This window comes from Ursus americanus, chromosome 8 (genome assembly GCF_024610735.1).
Source record: "Ursus americanus isolate L20-20 chromosome 8, mUrsAme1.1.p, whole genome shotgun sequence".
NCBI classification, from domain to species: domain Eukaryota; kingdom Metazoa; phylum Chordata; class Mammalia; order Carnivora; family Ursidae; genus Ursus; species Ursus americanus.
The window spans coordinates 21,703,436-21,722,615 of NC_142134.1; the positions used below are offsets into that span (position 1 = coordinate 21,703,436).

The 19,180-nt window shown below is 36.4% G+C and overlaps 1 protein-coding gene across 2 annotated transcripts in view; it reads left to right on the forward strand.

Annotated features, from left to right (window-relative positions):
* ANTXR2 (ANTXR cell adhesion molecule 2) overlaps positions 1 to 19,180 on the forward strand; it is a 141,419-nt gene that overhangs the window by 82,792 nt on the left and 39,447 nt on the right. For both annotated transcript variants that reach the window (XM_045790302.2, XM_087864049.1), the window contains 2 exons: positions 3,325 to 3,492; positions 3,795 to 3,875. In XM_045790302.2, the coding sequence (XP_045646258.1) occupies positions 3,325 to 3,492; positions 3,795 to 3,875 (249 nt within the window). The remainder of the gene's footprint in view (positions 1 to 3,324; positions 3,493 to 3,794; positions 3,876 to 19,180) is intronic.

The following is a 19,180-nucleotide window of genomic DNA, read 5'->3' on the forward strand; positions in this document are numbered from 1 at the left end:
GTCTTATTTAAATTTAGGGAAATTAGAAAACATAATCTATTTTTAAACCATGCCTATTTAAACCCGAAAGTATTTCCCTTAAAAAAAAATACCTTTACCTGGGAAAAATAAATGGAATTATAGAAATTATTTGCACATCTGAATTACAGAACAAATTTTTGTAACTAATGTTATTTTAAGCCAGGATAGGGATTTTACTTAGGTTTTTTTTTTTCTTACTCCTCCTTTAAATTAAATATTTAAACGCTATGGTAATGGCAATTTGCAGAAAGCTGGAACTGAGCTGATGTTAATAACAGCTGTTAGCACAACTGATCCACAGTATCTAATGCCTTCAAATGTGTTTTTCTGCCAATTCAGCGTGAAACTGTTTTTGTTTCTTTTCTCAATTCTGAAATTGCTCCTTTATGATACAACCTCCTAGTCATCCAAATATACTCTGGAAATTATGGAATTTTATTGTTTATTATGAAAGCCAAGTAGAGTTGGAAGAATTTAGCTGTCAAGCTTGCACTTTGTTTTTTTTTCATAGTAAAAAAGCCAGGTATATTAATTCTGCTAAAGCTCCCTTTAGCAATTTATTCTTGTTTTTTTTTAAAAGCCTTTTTGACTATCTCAATGTGGATGAACTAAAATATTAAAATGTATACATATAAATGTATATCTATTTACAGGCACACTTCGTTTTATTGCACTCTGCATATTGCGCTTCACAGATACTGTGTTTTTTACAAATTGAAAGTTAGCGGCAGCTCTGCATTGAGCAAGTCTATCAGCGTCATTTTTCCAACAGCATTTGCTCACTTCCTGTCTTTGAGTCACATCTTGGTAATTGCAATATTTCAAACTTTTTCACTGTTGTTGTATTTGTTATGATGGTCTGTGATCAGTGATTACTACTTGCTAAAAGCTCAGATGACGCTTAGAAATTTATAGCAATAAAGTATTTTTTAATTAAGGTATGTACATTGTTTTTTTAGACCTAACGCTATTGCACACTTAATAGACTGCAGTACAGTGTAAACATAACATTTATATGCCCTGGGAAACCAAAACATTCATTTGCCTCATTTATTATGCTGTTTGCTTTATTGTCGTGGTCTGGAACCGAACCCACAGTATCTCTGAGGTATGCCTATAATTGCTTCTGAGAGCTTTAGGAAAAATCTATAAAGTATTTCCTGAGTTTAGACTGTGGGATCGAGTGAGAATTATTTGCCGCGTTGTTTGTGATGATGGTGATAATGATGGTGGAATAGCTACTTCATGAACTAACACTCAGGATTTAATTAATGAATTTTCTTTAGACCTCAGCAACTCTGTTTCAGAGTATAGGCCTTTAAGAGGTGAGTCTCTAGAAATACACTGAGCCAGAACTCCAAATCAGGGGTCCCTGGGTGGCTCAGTCGGTTAAGGGTCTTGACTTCAGCTCAGGTCATGATCTCAAGAGTCCTGGGATCCAGCCCTGTGTCGGGCTCCCCACTCAGCGAGGAGTCTGCATCTCCCTCTGCCCCTCCCCCTGCTTGTGCTCTCTTTCTCTCTCTGATAAATAAATAAAAATCTTAAAAAAAAAAAAAAAAAAAAGAACTCCAGGTCAACCACCTTCGTGTTCTTTATCTGAGAATGGTGCCAGTGATCCTTGGAGGAAGAATATGATTACCCTTACCTCTACGATATCAACTGTGAAGGCTAGGCTGGGGAGCTGTATATATTAAATCCATGATTTTTGAATAGATGTAACATTTATCTACTTACATTTTTATTCTGAATTACTTTTCTGAGTTATGACATTTATTTGTTTACTTAGCTGTGGATCTTTTTTTGTTTTTTGTTTTTTCCCTTAAAAGTGAGACTTCACAACTGCCAGGATATATATCCTGGTTTTAGAGTTTTTTAGCTCAGTTTAGCTATATCTAAAGATTTCATAAGTTTTAGTTTATCTAGATGAAGACACTGTGATTTGAAAGAGAAGGTCATTTCTCTGTAAAGAAAGCCAACTAGCTAGCTCTAAAGGTTTAATGGTGTTTAAAACAATTTTAACCACCTCATAAAGAACATTCTAGTACCACTGATCACACTGAAAGATACAGATACATTTTAATGACTCAACAGGGTCCACTTGAGGTTGAAAGCCTATTCTAAAATTGTAGTAAAAAAGGTAAAAACATCTAAGTCAGCCTTATCAAAAAGCTGTGAGTAGTTCTTTCTGTGAACAGTCATCATCTTTATCCCTACCCACTAACTCAGGTCATTAAAATCCTTTTTACAAAGTATTGAATTTTTTTTTCCTTTGTGGAAATCACTTAATTCTGGTGAGTCAGTGTGTCCTGGACAGGCCTTCGTATTTCTTTGCAGAGCTTCACTTATCTTTGTCGTCTTTGTTAATGTCCTTGGCTTTTGTAGGACTTTTTCATGCTTCTGGCTGGACAAAGTCTTTCTCCAGGGGTCACATCCTACTCCCATACCCATGAGGAGATAAAGCTTAGCTCAGCTTCAGCTCTTAATTCCTGTTCATTGAAGAATAAAGAAAATAATTTGACCTATAGTTTTTCAATGTCCAGAGTTTTCAGAGGAGGAAATACCCTAAAATTTGTGGAATTCTTTGGTGTCCCTGAATTTTTCTTTTCAAAGCAGAGCCTTTTCAGATTTGCCTTCCTCAGTGAAAAAGTGATACGTTGAATAAACATAGATGAGCATCGGAAGTAAAGACTGAAAGCTACTTTTCAGAGTCGAATTAGTAAAGAAAAATCATACATACTTATTTTACTTCCAAAGGCTAAATGTTTAAATCATACTGTTTGACTTAGGCAAACTTGATGAAAAGTTTGGAAGGAACGATTTACTCCTTTGTGTAAAATACTTTTGTAAAATACATGTAAAAATACATTTGTAAAATTCAAACCTATTTGAAACTTACTAACTTATTTCAGGTTCCAATCCCTGCCCTGTCACTTGCTAGATGTGTGGCTTTGGGCACATCACGTAACCTTTCTGTGCATCAGTTTCCTCATCTGGAAGGAAAAAACTAAAGTATTTATAGTATCTATCTCATTGCATTTTTTTGGTATGGATTAAATTCAGTTGGCACATAGTAATTGTCCCCATCATCATCTATTCCCCCCAAGGCCATCGGTACATATGGGTATGTATTTAGCTGGAAGGGGAACATACCTAATTAAATCTCAGAATAGGTGGAATTTAGAGTTAGTATACTTCGCCTCTCTTTACTCCAAGATGGTGAACCAAAGGACCACCTGCTAGGTAAGAGCTTGTTCTTCTAGGACACTGGATGTCTGGTCCAAGGGTTTTCCCTTTGTTTTAAAGGTTCGTTGGGGTGATAAAGGATCTACTGAGGAAGGTGCGAGACTAGAGAAAGCCAAAAATGCTGTGGTGAAGATTCCTGAAGAAGTGGAGGAACCCGTCAGGCCCAGACCACCTCGGCCCAAGCCCACATACCAGCCTCCTCAGACAAAGTGGTACACACCAATTAAGGTAATTGTTGACATTTTCGGCGACTTAACTGAGAAACTGGAGAAGCTATGACTTCTTTAGCTCCCTGTAGCTCCCAGCTGTCTGCAGGAGGACCAAGGTGCATCAAGCAGCATCATTCCTTAGCCATTCTAACAACTATTTCCCAGCGGCAAGAACCTTTGTTTTTGTTATTTATTTATTTGTTTATTTTAGGAAAGAAATGAGAGGAGAGAATAAGACCTTAGCATTTTAACTCTTTATTTATTTAGTGCATAGAAGTTGAATACACGCCCTAGGAATTTACAAATCGTGTTTCCCCGTAGGGTCGTCTTGATGCGCTCTGGGCTCTGTTGCGGCGGCAGTACGACCGTGTTTCCTTGATGCGGCCTCAGGAAGGAGATGAGGTGTGTATGTGGGGACGGGCAGGGAAAGAGCTGAGTGCTTGGATCAGTATGATGAACGTAGTGAGATAATAATCAAAGAGAATTTAAAGCCCTCCTTACAGCTGGGGAAGGAAGGAATTATTGTCTTGTGCAAGTTCCTGTTACATGGGGCACTTGATAAATTATCACCTATTGTTAGAGTTCCTCTTCAGGCCATGGTTTAACACGAGTCCCTTCTCAAGGGATACGTACAAATGACGGTCTGTTGTACGCATACTGAACATGCACACTCATTGCTTCAGCCTTGGATTTGGACGACACACGTTCTGAGTTTTTACCAAGTGGGGAGGACAGACTGCGGATTAGTAGTCGGAGTCTTTACCGTTTCCTAGCAGTGAGGTCCAAGGAATGTGCAGAGCCTCTGTTTCTTCAGGTATAAATATATATTTCTGTGCCTTCAGTGGTTGATGTAAACATTTCTTAAATACATCAAAGTGTCTTTTGGTAGTCCTCCCTCAGCCACAGTTTCAGTTACCCAGAGTCAGCCATGGCCCAGAGGCAGATAATCCTCCTCTGACACGTGGGCGGAAGGTCAGTAGTAGCCTAATGCTACGTCACGATGCCTACGTCATTCATCTCACTTCCTCTCATCACACAGACATTTTGTCCTCTCACATCATCACAAGAAAAAAGGTAGATACAGGACAATAAGATAGTTTGAGAGTGAGATCACGTTTACATAACTTACTACAGTATATCACTTTAATTTTTCTATTTTATTACTAGACATTTTTGCTACTCTCACTGCACTTAATTTATAAATTAAACATAGGTATGTAAGTATAGGGAAAAACACAGTGTATTTAGGATTCAGTACTATCTATGGTTTCACGCATCCACTGGGGTCTTGGAACGTATTGCCTGTGGATGAAGGGTGACTATAAAGCATTATAGAAATCTGCAATGGTGAGATACACACACACTCACATTAAAAATACACACACACACACACACACACACACACACACACGTGTATACATTTTCCCTACTGAGGAAACCTATTTGATGTTTTTCGTTTATGGAAATGTGGCTAGAATTCCTCTAGTGTTATGATTTCTTTAATATGTTAGCACTATTTTCTATAGTGTTGATGTAAGAAAAACTGTTGCAAACATTTTCATACATCACAATGGACAGATTTGGTTCAGACACGACACCGTTAGTAATAATAACAGGATCATTTCGTCATGTGTCAACATGATCCTCGTCCTGACCACCAAACCTGAAGTGAGGGAACTTTATTCACTTCAACTTCAGAGGACTTTAGGTTCATTCAGATTTGATAGGCTATTTTGTTAAGGATGAAGTGATCCATGAAATTAGTATTTATTTTATAGTGCCAAGCTAAGTTACGTTCAGTGTTCTATATTGTAGTTTGGTGCTTTATATACAAAAACATCCAAATCTTCAAATTTTACTTCTATGAAATGAGGTTCATTTTAAAAACATCTGAGTTCAACCATTTAGGAAATCCAGTTTGAGAATTCTCAAAAGATCATTTACCCTTTGCTTGGACGATGGGTAGAGATAACCAGGTGGTGTATGAAGGAGACTCTTTCATTACCAGAACACTATGGTTAATAGAAGGGTCTTACGTTTACTGAAATTTGTTCTTCTGTTTAAATTCATGCATGATCCGGAGTTCTGCTTCTGGAATAACACATGGCAACTCTCTTCACTTTTCAATATGCTAGGCTTTCACTTTATCTGTTTTAAAATTGTTTTTGTGCATCATCTTAGTTTTCTCTCCTCTGGATTCGACATTAGTTCATTTGCTTAATAATTTTTATCTTTTAAAGTGTTGAGTATTGTGCCAGCACTGAAGATACATTAGCTGGCAAGGGCAGACAATGGCTCTAGCACTCTTGCCAATACAGTATATATTCTTTTAAGTCTCATGATTAAAATTTAGTCCTCGTTCCTACTAATTCCAATTTAATTCAATAATTTTTGGATTATAAATGTGCACAATTAATGACATCAGGTAATACTGAGGGGTGGGTACAAACTATAGCCTTTGCTCTTAAGAAACCTAAAACTTGTCTGGGAAACAAGACATATAGGAAAGTCATATTTATTCCAGAAGGTGATCTGAGCCATAGTATAAGTAGGTATTGAGTACTCTTGAGTGCACAGAAGAGAGATTAAGTCTCTCTGGAGGAACTTGGAAATGCTTCTTCAAAAATATAGGCCTTCTATCTTTAAATATGAATAGGATTTCAACAGGTGGAATTAGGTGAAATGAGCTTTTCTGTGGATGAAGCATCAAGAGCAATGTCTCTGAGGCAGCCAAGAATACAATGATTTGTGGATTGCTAGATAATCTGGGGGTTAGGGATTGAAACCAGAATGATAGGTTGGTAATAGGAAAGAAGGAATCTTTAAGATTGGAGAAATAGATATATTTGTTTTTTAAATAATGCATTACACTCATTCATTCATTCAACAAATATTTATTTAGTGCTTAACAAGTACCAAGCACTTTACTAGATACTAGATATAGTATTTTTATTATCCACTGTCATTTTATTTTATTCATTTTATTTTTTTTATTATGTTATGTTAGTCACCATACAGTACATCATTAGTTTTTGATGTAGCGTTCCCTGATTCATTGTTTGTGTATAACACCCGGTTAATATTTTTAAAAAATTATAGTGCTAGAGGGGTGCCTGGATGGCTCAGTCTATTAAGCCTCCGACTCTTGATCTCAGGGTTGTGAGTTTCAAACCATGTATTGGGCTCCATGCTGAAGCCTACTTAAAAAAAAAGAAAAAAGAAAAAAGAAAAAATTTTAGTGTTAGAATATTGTACGTGTCCTACCAGGACAAATCATTATTTGTTTTTCCATGATTTAAGAGTAATCTTTTCATTATTTTGACCATGATTTCCTTTGTTGTAGTCATTTGGCCACACTTTTGTCTATTATAGCCCCAAAGACTTTTATTCTAACTCTTAAGGGCAAATTGTTTCAAAATTCAGAATTTTTAGGAATCTGATATTGCCCATGTATTATATATTTATGTAAAGCAGCACCTTCTGATTACATTATTTAGACATTTTTGCTACAGAAATATTGGTTACTGCAAGTAGACACAGACTATTAATAGTCTCAAGTTCAAGTCAGGTTTTGCTTCCAAATAAATTTTGGTGACAAACTGAGCACAAAACGTAAGAGCTTTCAAAGATTTTGTATTTCAGAGGTGTATATAAAAGATAGATCTTACTGTGTGTGATTAACTAAGTCTGCAGTTTTCCCACCATATACCTATGTATGCTCCATCAAGTATATATCAATTGTATGTGTATCTGACACAGTATGAGTTTGTCTTTTTTCATAAGACTTACTCTCGTACAGCTTTACTGCTTCCAACATTTCGTCACCTCCAAGTTTTTGTTACTTATTTCAAACCGTAGTTAAAGCCTCAGTGTGGCACTCCATGAAAGCTTTCCCTACAGGCTGATAATCCAGTTAATTGACATTAATATGGTAAAGCTAGGAACCCACCCAGTAGTACAATCTCAGTTTACCATCTTTTTTTTTTTTTAGTAATTTTTTTTTAGCGCAGGAAAGGGGCAGAGGGAGAGGGAGAGAATCTTAAGCAGGCTCCATGCCCAATGCAGAGCCCAATGTAGGTCTTAATCTCACAGCCCCGAGATCATGACCTGAGCCAAAATAAAGAGTTGGGACACTTAACCGACAGAGCCACCCAGGCACCCCCCAATTTACTCACGTATTCAAAAGAATATTTAATGAATTTTGTTAAATTATTTGATGAATTTATGGTATAATGCATAGTATATTTCCTTATCCAACCAAACCAATGGTGCAGAATTATTTAATCATGGAAATTAGGTAAGCTTGGCATGATTTGCTCTTTTGTTTCTGTTTCTTGCGTAGTGAAACTTACAATATTTATTATTTTTTAGACTGGGGATTGATGTGAAGTCTATTATAGTTATCAGCATATCACCTTTTTTCCTTTAGACAATCTGGGTAATCTTTGCCTTTCCTCCTTTTTATTTCCCACCTCCCATTTTCCATGTTTCACAAAGATTATTAAGAATATCTGAGTTTCTGTCCACTTCACATCATCAACCAGGTATTCTTTATTTGATATAGTTAATTCCAATATAAACTTCCCATCCCACATACATACATAACTATAACCTGTATTTTTTCAGAGATTATAGAATTACACAGAAAAAAAAAACCCATTCCAGTATGTTGGTAGAGTTACCATTCTGTACATTCTTAGGACAATCGAAGAGTCCTGACATTTTTTATGTTTACATTATGTTTTAGGAAACCATTATACTGTTTTGGTTGCATGGTCTCTAGAATGTTTCCCTCCTTTCCTTCCTTCCTTTCTTCTTCCCTCCCTTCCTTCTTTCCTTCCTTCCTTCCTTCCTTCCTTCCTTCCTTCCATCCATCCATTCATCCATCTTCATTTTTCCTGTTTGTTTCTTCTTGAAAACATTCCCCACTAGACTTTCACTTTCAGGTTTGCTAATTTCTTATAGGAGTTTATGCATTTCTTACATACTATGCTAATTTTCTTTTTGGCTTCTTTTGAATGAATGAAGCTTTTCAGTTGCTCTTTTCTTATCCTCATGAGCACAGTAAATATTGTTACTGACAAGGCCAACCGTGTGACTCTGTGATATTTGTGCCCCCCCCAAAATCTGCACCAATCATAAGACACATAATCATAGTAAATATTTGGTTAACTTTAAAAGACTTTACAGTAACTGGAATACATCAGATAATTTTATCCAAAAAAGTAATATTTAATTATTCATTTATATAAAATCATGATTGCTTGGTGCAGTGGCATAATCTGTATGGATACGTGAACATCCCACAAATTTGATTTTAAAAAAAGAGCAATCATATTTTTTTTTATTTAAAGATTTTATTTATTAATTCGACAGAGATAGAGACAGCCAGCGAGAGAGGGAACACAAGCAGGGGGAGTGGGAGAGGAAGAAGCAGGCTCATAGCGGAGGAGCCTGATGTGGGCCTCAATCCCAGAACGCCGGGATCACGCCCTGAACCGAAGGCAGACGCTTAACCGCTGTGCCACCCAGGCGCCCCGAGCAATCATATTTCTTAAATTCCAGTACCTTTTTGCCATTAGAGTATCTTTCATTTGAGAAACAAAGTGATTTACCTAGTGAGAAAAAGAGGACCCAGAGGTAGAAAGAGAATCAGGATATAGTGCATATTTTGCACTGCTAATTTTGATGTACATTTGATGTGTGATATTAAAATGGGATGATTTGTTTTGGTAATGCTTTATTAATGCATGAGAAGAAGACCACGGTTCACCATTACCTTCTACTTACTGTGGCTAGCTAAGCCCTCAAAAATTAAATGGAGTGGACTGTGTGATTTTCACCAATTCAGTGTATGTAGATATGGTTTTTCTCCTAGGATTACATGGAGTGGAGAAAATTTTTAATTTAGGAGACTAAGATATCCAAGTGGCAGTGTCTTCCAATTCTCTGGCTATTCTTTGTCTTGAATACTGTAGGTAAACCAGAGTGGAATCATTGAATGAGAAAACTAGTCTTCGAATTTTTTGGATAGCTTTAGATACTTATATTCACCTGTGATTGGATACCATAGCACTTGGAAGGGTAAAATCCTGTCTTCAGCCTTACTCCTCTGAAACCAGTCAGTACTTAATCAAACTAAGTTAGATTACTCAGTCTGCTCATGAAAGGTTTCAAGTATGTGTGTGTACTGTATACATAATTATAGTAAGGATAATCAATTGTCCTTCCAAACCGTTATCACTTTTATTTCACAAACCTATTTTTCCATTAAATTTTCCCGTTAAATAATAGGAAATTGGTAAATAGTATTCCATTAGCTTAGATTAGATACCTTGATCCCCCCCCCCCAAAGTTTGTCTTTGCATATCAAATAATGCATTGGAAAAATGTTCTTAGCTATTCCAGGGCAATCTTTTAAAAAGAAACTTTCTTATCAACATATAAATAGGTAATAAAGTTTTGCAAATAATTTTCCTGTGGTCATAAAACCTTGTGCGTGTTTACTTTGGATGATACTTCTTAGAAGTATTTGTATAATGGCACACAAGGCGTGTGTGTATGAAGCAATTTGTACATCGTAGAAATTACGGGAAGACTTTTGGAAGAATTTTCTAGTCCTTGGAAATGGATGCAGTTTGTTTCATTGCGTCAAGAAATAAGCAAGAATGTTTTCTCCTTTGTGAATTTCAAAGGAGTAACATTCTCTTTCTGAAAAAAACAAGGCAAAACAAACTTAGTGCTGCTTGAGAGACAATAAAATAATTGTTTTCAGGTTGTGGCTGTTGGTTCCAAAATCACAGCACCAATACCTACTCAACAGCATGTTTTCTACCTTGGAAAACAATCTCGTCATTTATTTATAAATTGTTTCCTGCAGATCCTGTCTCTTGAGAGTTTAGTTTAATAAACAAATCAGCGTACGTAGGGCTAAACCGGGAGTCAAGCACATTTACTCTGCGAGTCCCGTCACGCCGAATTTCAAGCCAAATGCTCTCCTTTTTTGGCTCCGAGGCCGCACCGGGCTCATTTGCAGAGGAATTCACTGCTGAATTGAAGTCCTTGATCAAGTAATTGAAGTTCAGGCATAAAGTATCAAAGCGGCGCGAGAAATCTCTGGCTCGGTCCCTCGCTCCCGCTCCCCTTCCGCGCCGCCAGCTCCTGCCGAGGCGGCGGGGTCCGCGCGCCGCACACAGACCAGGCCCGGGCTTTGATTGCGGCTGCAAGTCCTCCGAGTCATGAATGTTTCAGCGCGCGGCGCGCGAGGTGAGGGCCGCGCGTCCAGGTGTAAGCTAGCACGTTGTCGCCGACATCTGCTTGCAGCAGCGGCAGCGGCCTCCCCAGCCCGCAGCTAGCGGCCGGATTGTCAGCGGAGGTAGTTGAGAGCGGCAGAACCATTTTGGTCTCACACTCGCTGCCTGGAGGCCTGAAACACCAAAGGTAGGAGTGGGGGTGGACACAGCTGCGCTCCCAAACTTGCCTTAGGCACAAATAAAGAGATCTAATGCAGTTTGACTCCGTGGCGGTGGGGAGACGAGGACAGAAAGCCACTTCAGAGACAACTTAGCGCTGCAACATCTGCCGCCAAGTTTCCAGGGAGTGACGGGGGACAGCAGGTACACATTGAAGTCTCCACATAAACAACCTCCATTAAGCCATGGACTCTTTTGAAGGGCCTCCATCAAACATGCTGGAGTCCGCAGCAGGAGTTTGTTTGCTTTTCAAAGCAGTGTTTTGTTTTTGCAATAACAAGGTAATTTATAAATCATGCATTACCATGCGTGCTCCTTTTGTATTTGAAAAGTGAGAGTTGGAGAAGCAGAAAGGCAAAGAAAGTAGAAAGCGCAGCACTAGTTTTGGAGTTGTTCCACGAACCAATTAAATCTCCGAGGAGCTTCTTGGCTGTTATCGAGGTTATGTTAACCTTCAGACCGCGGTCCCTCCTTCACCAGTAAGCAGACATAAATTTATACGCTGCAAGAGAAGAATCCTAGGAATGGTGACACGGTGAAATGCAACCGCCGTTTGTTTTTAAACTTCTGTCATGGGGCTTCTTACTACATGGAGGGGAAAGGAAATTATTTTCAGATGGATGTAAATTTTTAGTAAAACAAAATTTAGAAAATTCCATTAGCTTTAATTTTCTATTTACAAAGGCCTTATGCCTAGAGTTGGATATTAAAAATAAAATTTTAAGTCAGTAGTCAGAACTGCATGTTCAGGGAAGCATTTTTCTTTTTGAGGTGTTTTCCCACTCTGTCTTCTAGATTCAGCCAGAAAAAAATTCCAGAATGTGTATACTTTTCAGTGGGAATATTGCAAAAGCTCATAATTGTGCACACACTCATATGACAGAATGAGAATTGGTTTAAATATTAGTCTGACAAATAAAGCTCCAGGGTATGGTAATATAATATTCTGTGGTAATGTAAACTGTTATTATGAATAAGATTGAGGCTCTCTCACCTGAGGAACACCTGCAAGGTTACGGAGATAAAGGTGCTAACTCAAAGGGATCTGTGGAGTGGGAGTAGCCAGGGACAGCGGCCTGGGGAGAGATGCTAGAATGTGGCCAAGTTTTTAGCAGTCAGCGGCGAAATAAGCAACAGAATTGCATAGTGAGTTTCCAGTTAAGCTAAATTTATTATGTTGGGAGGACTTTTATTAATTGTGCAGATATAATTTTCAGGTTTCGAAATGATGGATGGCAACTGCTTTAGAAAAAACGAAAGTCCATTTTGACAGAACCTAATGTCCGTCCTCTGATTTTTATTGAAAAATCTACAGGGAAAAAAAAATCTGAGAACATAGATAGCACAGGTTCATTTAAAAGCCTCCAGAGAAACCTGATAATCTCAATGGCAAATGATTAAGGCTGCACCTCTTGTTTATATCTAGTTCTAGCTTATGTTCCCTTTTCTGCCTGTCCTGCACCTGAATTCCCAATGTTCAAAACAAACTGGCCTCAAGGTCTTCCATGGCAGCTTCTTCCAGGATCCTAACTGTCCCCAGGATCTCTGCGGGGTCCAGCACGCTTACCAATCACCCAGTGCTCAATGCTATTAAACTAGTTCATCTTCAGACTGACTTGCATTTTGGTAGCAGAGATTGTGGGCCACCTGCCTTTAAGTTCCCCATCACATTTGCAAAATATAAACCACTTGTGGGTGTTTCTGAAACAGATCGAAACCTTCACTCAAATGAGTTGGTATTCCAAATGTTTTCAGTGTTTGGAATTATGCTGCTAATGACTGCATTTTTATACTTAGTTTTTAGGTTCCATCTTAGTATTTTGTGTCCTGTAGCTGGACTTTGCAATGGATTTTTTAAGAACTGTAAGAAAACCCTTCATTTTAGCCTGAGTCATTGAGGACATTGTACACAAAATGCTCCTGACACTTTCAGACCTTTTCTTTTTTGAATTCTTAAATGAAAGAATAGAGAAGAATATCAAGATTTTTTTAAAAACTCAAGTGATTGCTTACCTTTTATTTTTGTAAGATCTGAAATTTTATGTGATCCTTGTAACTAATTATGATTGACATGACTGGGAAAGACTACCATCAGATTTTTCTACCCTTTTGTTATCACTAGTATCTTCCATTCTGAGTATCTCTTGTCTTTATATTTTGGGGCATCCTTAAAATACTTTAAATATCCTGCTTAATGTAGTAGAAGTAATTTACTTTGGTTTATATATATTTGAAAGATAAATTTTTCTAGAATAACACAGAGACATGCCATTATTACTACAATCCCACTGAGTATGCGTATATACGTGTGTGTTTACTATAAATATATCTGTGTATATAGCTGTAGAAGACATTTTCTCACTGTATGTTATCAACTGATGCCTGTTTCAGTGGAAAATAATAATTTCATGAGATAGAGTACTTTTTTTGATACTACTTCTTAGGTTAAATAAAACCATCTCTTAATTATGGATAAAAGCTGGCAAAAGTGTTGACACAGTTTGGTTCCCTGAAGTGAAAGATGTGAAATGTAATAATTTAAATACCCAAAAGATTTATTTTTTCAAAGAAAGTATAAATAGAATCTGGATACTTAATTGGCTTCTTAACCCCCCCAAGCCAGGCATAATTTGAATTTAAAGGCCTGATACATATTTTATGTATTAACTTAGAAGTTTAGATTTTCTTGGTTAGATTTCTTGGTTAAAATGGATCAACCAGCTTTTGACAATCAAGAGACAAAAATTAGTATATTAGTGTACATCCCCTCTTTTCAAATGAATGTGCTGATTTTAGAAAGAAACGTTTTTTCCCATCATCAGTGAGCTTTGACACAATAAAACAATACTTCAGAAAATATCAAGAGTTGATATTGGTTGTCCAGGGCTAAACACATTATTTTCTTAGCCTTAATATACAGCGTTGGTAGAACATCTCGAGGACATCAATTAAATCTTCAAACTGGGAGCAGAAATGTTGGCACAGATCTAATTTTTGACTTTTTTTTTTAACCATTTCGAGTACTTTACCGCTTTTTATAATTTTAATTACAGAGGATTAAATATATTTAAGTAAATCACTTTGTAATTTCTAATAGTTTACAAAAATCTACATTATTTTGCATGTATTAAATATTCAGTTTTCAATTTAGAGCTCAAAGTACCCAGTTCAAGAGGGGAAAAAAATGCATTAAATTTTGTAGACAGTTCATTATTTTAACAAAGTACATTATGATGGTGCCTTCATGTCTACCAGACCCCCATTTATAAGTTTAGTTTAAGGAAAGCTTCATAACTCAGTTAAGGAAATTGGCTTGAGTAGGAAGCTTTTATTGCTCTCTTATTCTTCAAAATGAATTTATATTAACACATTATATAAATATATACTTTAAGGAGAACTAAATGAGTTTTTTTTGCTAAATATCTTTCATTTTTATTTCTAAATAAAACACTAGGACTTTTATAATACACACTTTTAATCTCTAAGTCCTTTTTAAAATTGCTTCACATAATCTTTCTATTTTCCATTAATTCTGCACTGAATCAAATTGCATCCTCTAACACTTGAGAAATTTGAAACTGATATAACTTTGAGATATAGAATAAAAATGATTTACTATTCAAACTTTGCGAGAAATTGTGTTTAAGAATACCAGTAAACATTCACTTGTTTACCACTATATGACTGGATGAACTCTTTTACTTCAAAGGGTTATGAGGAATTTCTTGAGGTTTTTTTTTAATTAATGAAGTTGCGATAGTTTTTACAAACTTGTTCCCATTTCAAAACCATTTTACTCTCTGATATACCTCCCATCTCTCTCCTTAGAGAGCTCTTTCCACTTTGAGAATGTGGAAAAAAAGATGTATTTGATTTCCTACACGTTAGATTTCCACAATGTTTTTTAGCAAGCAGGTTAGTTAGTATACTGAGATAATTTATATTATACCTATATTTTAGAATCTTCTCCAGTACTAAGCACATTTTTGTTTTGGATCAAAATTAGAGATTTCAAACAGTTTTTTCCTTAAATCAAGCACTGTTTCCTGCTTACAGTAAATTCTTCTATTAGAGCCATTTCCTGACACTAATGGTATCTTAACAAAGAGTTTATTATGAATTCAGTAAATTTTATTCAAATAGCATTAAGATCTGCCCTAATGGGAATGGGCTATACACACATAAGATTATATGGTTATGCAATTATCCACACTGATATCATATCATATATCATATCAAATCATATCTTACTTGCCTAACAAAGTAAATCTGTAAAACATATTTCAATAAAGAATTCAAATAGCACATTTATGTATATATAATACAGATAAAAGCTCTATCTAACATTAAGAGTGTTTACTCTCTGATATCTTTTTCTACATGGTTCATTTCTCTCTCTCCTCCCCCCTCCTAACTTTGGTCCATTCCTAAGGTTTAACCCTTGGTCTACTGTTATTCTCACAACTCACTCTTCTCTAGAGAGCACATGGACTCGCACTGCTTTGCTATCGTCATTAACTACATCATTTTTAGACAATTCCCTCCTGTCTCCTGAATTGTACTTGCCTATCTCTGAGAGCTTATATGAATTTCTTCTTGGATGTCCTGTTGTGACCACATCATGTGCGTTCAGCTGGACGTATACTATATTCTCTATGTATGGCTTTCAAACTGTAGTTACTATATAGCTTTTATGTCTGTTATTCTCTCTGCCCTTGTCTCTACACCTGATGGATCTAAGTTGATGCCCAGCTGACTTCCTGGTTTCCACAACTCACTGAGCAGGGTCGAGACTTCAGTTCTCTAATTCTGCGGACAAAATCTTATGCCAACAAATCGTAATATTTCACTGTAATACGTACAAGATACTGAACAGAATTCTGTATATTAACGTCTCTTAGTTTCATTATAATTGATTAAAAATGAAAATGAGCTATTGAATACATGCATTAGACTCTAGTGATTCTTAAGAGATATGTCATTTTGACTTTGTACACTTCAAAAGTTTTTGTAATCATGACTTACAATTTTAGGTTCATGATTCTTCCCCTGAGACTAAGCTACCAAGAATATCAAGACATCAGAGCAGTTCTGAAATTTGATAAATTTGAATTATTTCTTATAAAGGTATGGCTGAGGATGCTGATACATAAAAATGTTATATGGAGCTGAGATTTATCATTTTGGATGATAATTTATAATTAAATCTATTAAACATTTTCTGAGTTATAAAAGCACGACACCATTTTCTTTTAGGTGGAATTCTGAACATATAAAGACCTACCATTTTTATTAATTCTCCTTATCAAGATATGTTTGTTATTTTGCTGTTTGCAGTTGCATTGTTCTCATTTTTTTTCTAAATCAGATTTAGTCTTTGCTTCATATTTGATCCAAGAAGAATTTTCAGTGATTGAAGTTCTTGTGAGATCTGTATTTGTCCCAGTGAAATCAAACATTAATGTTGATCTCTTCCATAATCATCTCCATGCAGGGCTGTGTATGGCTTATGCTAGCTTTGAGTGCCTTGTCGGTCCAGTTTATAGAAATGCTGGCTCTTCTCAGCAGAGAGAAGGGGGCTGATGATTGAATTCAGTTCATACTCTCTAGAAGAGGTGTGATGGCTTTATCTGTCCTCTGAATCCAGATTTATGAACTAGTCCTGTGCTTTTAACTAGATTAGTTCCTTTTCCATTAACTGCTTAAAGTAGGGCAGCTGTCTGAGCTGTTGGTTGTAAATTTGCTAATGTCTACTTTGTTAATCTCAGATACAAAAGGCAACAGAAAACAGGAACAAAGTTTTAGGACCTTGGGTTTTCACATCCTGAAATGAACATGGAATGGTCACAGGAATGAGAAACTGAAGAGATAGGAAGAACTGTTACATTGGGGAAAAGGGGATGACTTCTGTCATTAATCTTAATTAATTGCCAAGAGTTTTAAGTCTGAGTTATTAATACTGAAGTTAAGCCCTTAATGCACTGTTCATGCTTTGGCATCAGATGCTCTTTTATGAGATAAGAGGTTTAGGAGGGAGAGGAGGGTGTGTGTGTGTGTATGTGAGTGAGAGAGGGGGGAAGAGAGACTTACATAAATATTTTCATTTACATCTTTCAAACATTTCCCTGGGTTAATACTCAGGCCTTCACCTTTTGACAGTTACTGTAGGGCAGTTAGGAATTATAGATAAGTAACAATAAATCCCAATAAAATCCCTAGGTATAGCATCAGCAATAAATCTGAATAATATTACTTTCATGGTTACCAGCATACAAAATACTTCCCTGAAGAGGAAATGTCAGAATATGGGCTAAAATAGAAGGAGGGAAGATCAGGAGCCCAAAGATGAAAAGAAGGGAAGAAAGGGGAAAAAGAAATGAAAAATGGGGAAGAAAGATTATTCCTCTGAAACACATGCAGGCAATAAGAGATTCTAGCATTTATTTAAATAATAAGCTGCAAATTATATGTTTGTAAAGTTGCCTACTCCACTATAGTGAGGCATTAATCATTTGGAATGAAATTGACCCTTGAAATGACTAAGACATCTTCTTAAAATCTTTCTTTTTTTCCTCCCTGCCTCTAGCTGTTCCATTCATGTTTCTCAGGTTAATCTCCCTTCACTATTAAATCTATGTTATTATTTTGTGATACTTTCCAATGTGAAATCACAGAAAACTATATTAATTATGAGTATTTTGGCTATAGAAAAATGGCTTGCAATTCTTCCAGAAGAAATCTTTAAAAGCACATAAGGCTCAAAATTTAAGAATATGGTTTCAGGATTAAATCTCATGTTCACCATGTAAAAGAAAAAACAAAAAGGTCTGCAATGAAAATATACAACACAGTGAATTAATTTAGTTTTTACATGTATATCTGACTTCTGATGACTGATCTAAACTTCAGTGGCAATTTATAGTCCGTGGTTTAAATTTTATTGTCTACAGATTTGAAACACAGATTTAGCTGTGAGACATAGATGTTTACTCTTTGCAGCAATGTTTTCTTCTTTTTATATTAACTTTAAATATAAGTAGAAAAAACATGAAAGTGAAAAAGTATTTTATTTATTCATCTATTTATATTTGTACATAGTAACTAATTATTGGAAAGACAAGCAAAAATCTGCATATGTCAAGAGTTTAGATTTTAATTTATAGGTAGTGGACAGCCAGTAAAGGATTGGAGCTGGGCAGTAATAACATGATCAAATAAAATTAGAATTCAGCTCTTGAGATGTTCTCAAATAAATTTGTGACAGGAGTGGAGGTAATTTGTGTTTTTCTGTATAGCTTAGCCCCGTTATCAATGTTTTTGTCTTTGTGTATAGTCTTTTTATTATGAGTTACAAAGAATGATATAAAAATTTTGATATAGCAAGTCTGGTGGATTGTCAAGAGGTCAAGTGGTTCCTTGGATAAGGTAGCACTTTTTCCGATAGGAATCCTATCCCCCCCCCCTTTTTTTCTTTTTTGCTAGAGGATGGATATCAATTTAGGTTTATTAGCTACAAAAAAAGAGATTCATGGCTTCAGATATTTTTCTTGATTTTTCAGGGGTCTTCTTCCTTGCTTCTTAGGAATATATAGATAGATAACTGAAGCTCAGGCTTGTGTGTGTTCATGTGTACATATGCATGTGTATGTGGGAGGTGTTTATGTGTCTAGTGGGGACAGCAGTGCCTTCTATCTGTTGAGGGCACTCCTAACTTCAGGAAAGAAGAAATCTTTCATAGCGAAGACTTAGAATTCAGCTAACAGTCATTGACTACCTACTACGTCTTAGGTGTGTTCTATTAGGTATATTCAGCTCTTCATAGTGCTGAGAATTAGGTGCCTATGATATTCTCATATTACAGATGAAGAATATGAGACACACAGATATTTAGTGAATTTCCCAAGGTTTCGTTGCTGGAAAGTAAGAGAGCTTAGATTCAAACCCAAGTTTTCTTTCTTTCTTTCTTTCTTTTTTTTTTTTTAAGATTTTATTTATTTATTTGACAGAGAGCCAGTGAGAGAGGGAACACAAGCAGGGGGAGTGGGAGAGGAAGAAGCAAGCTCCCAGTGGAGGAGCCTGATGTGGGGCTCGATCCCATAACGCTGGGATCACGCCCTGAGCCAAAGACAGACGCTTAACGACTCCGCCACCCAGGCGCCCCCAAACCCAAGTTTTCTGATTTCTGATTCAGTGAGCACTCCATTTTGCCATGCTGTCATTTTACAGTGCAGCACT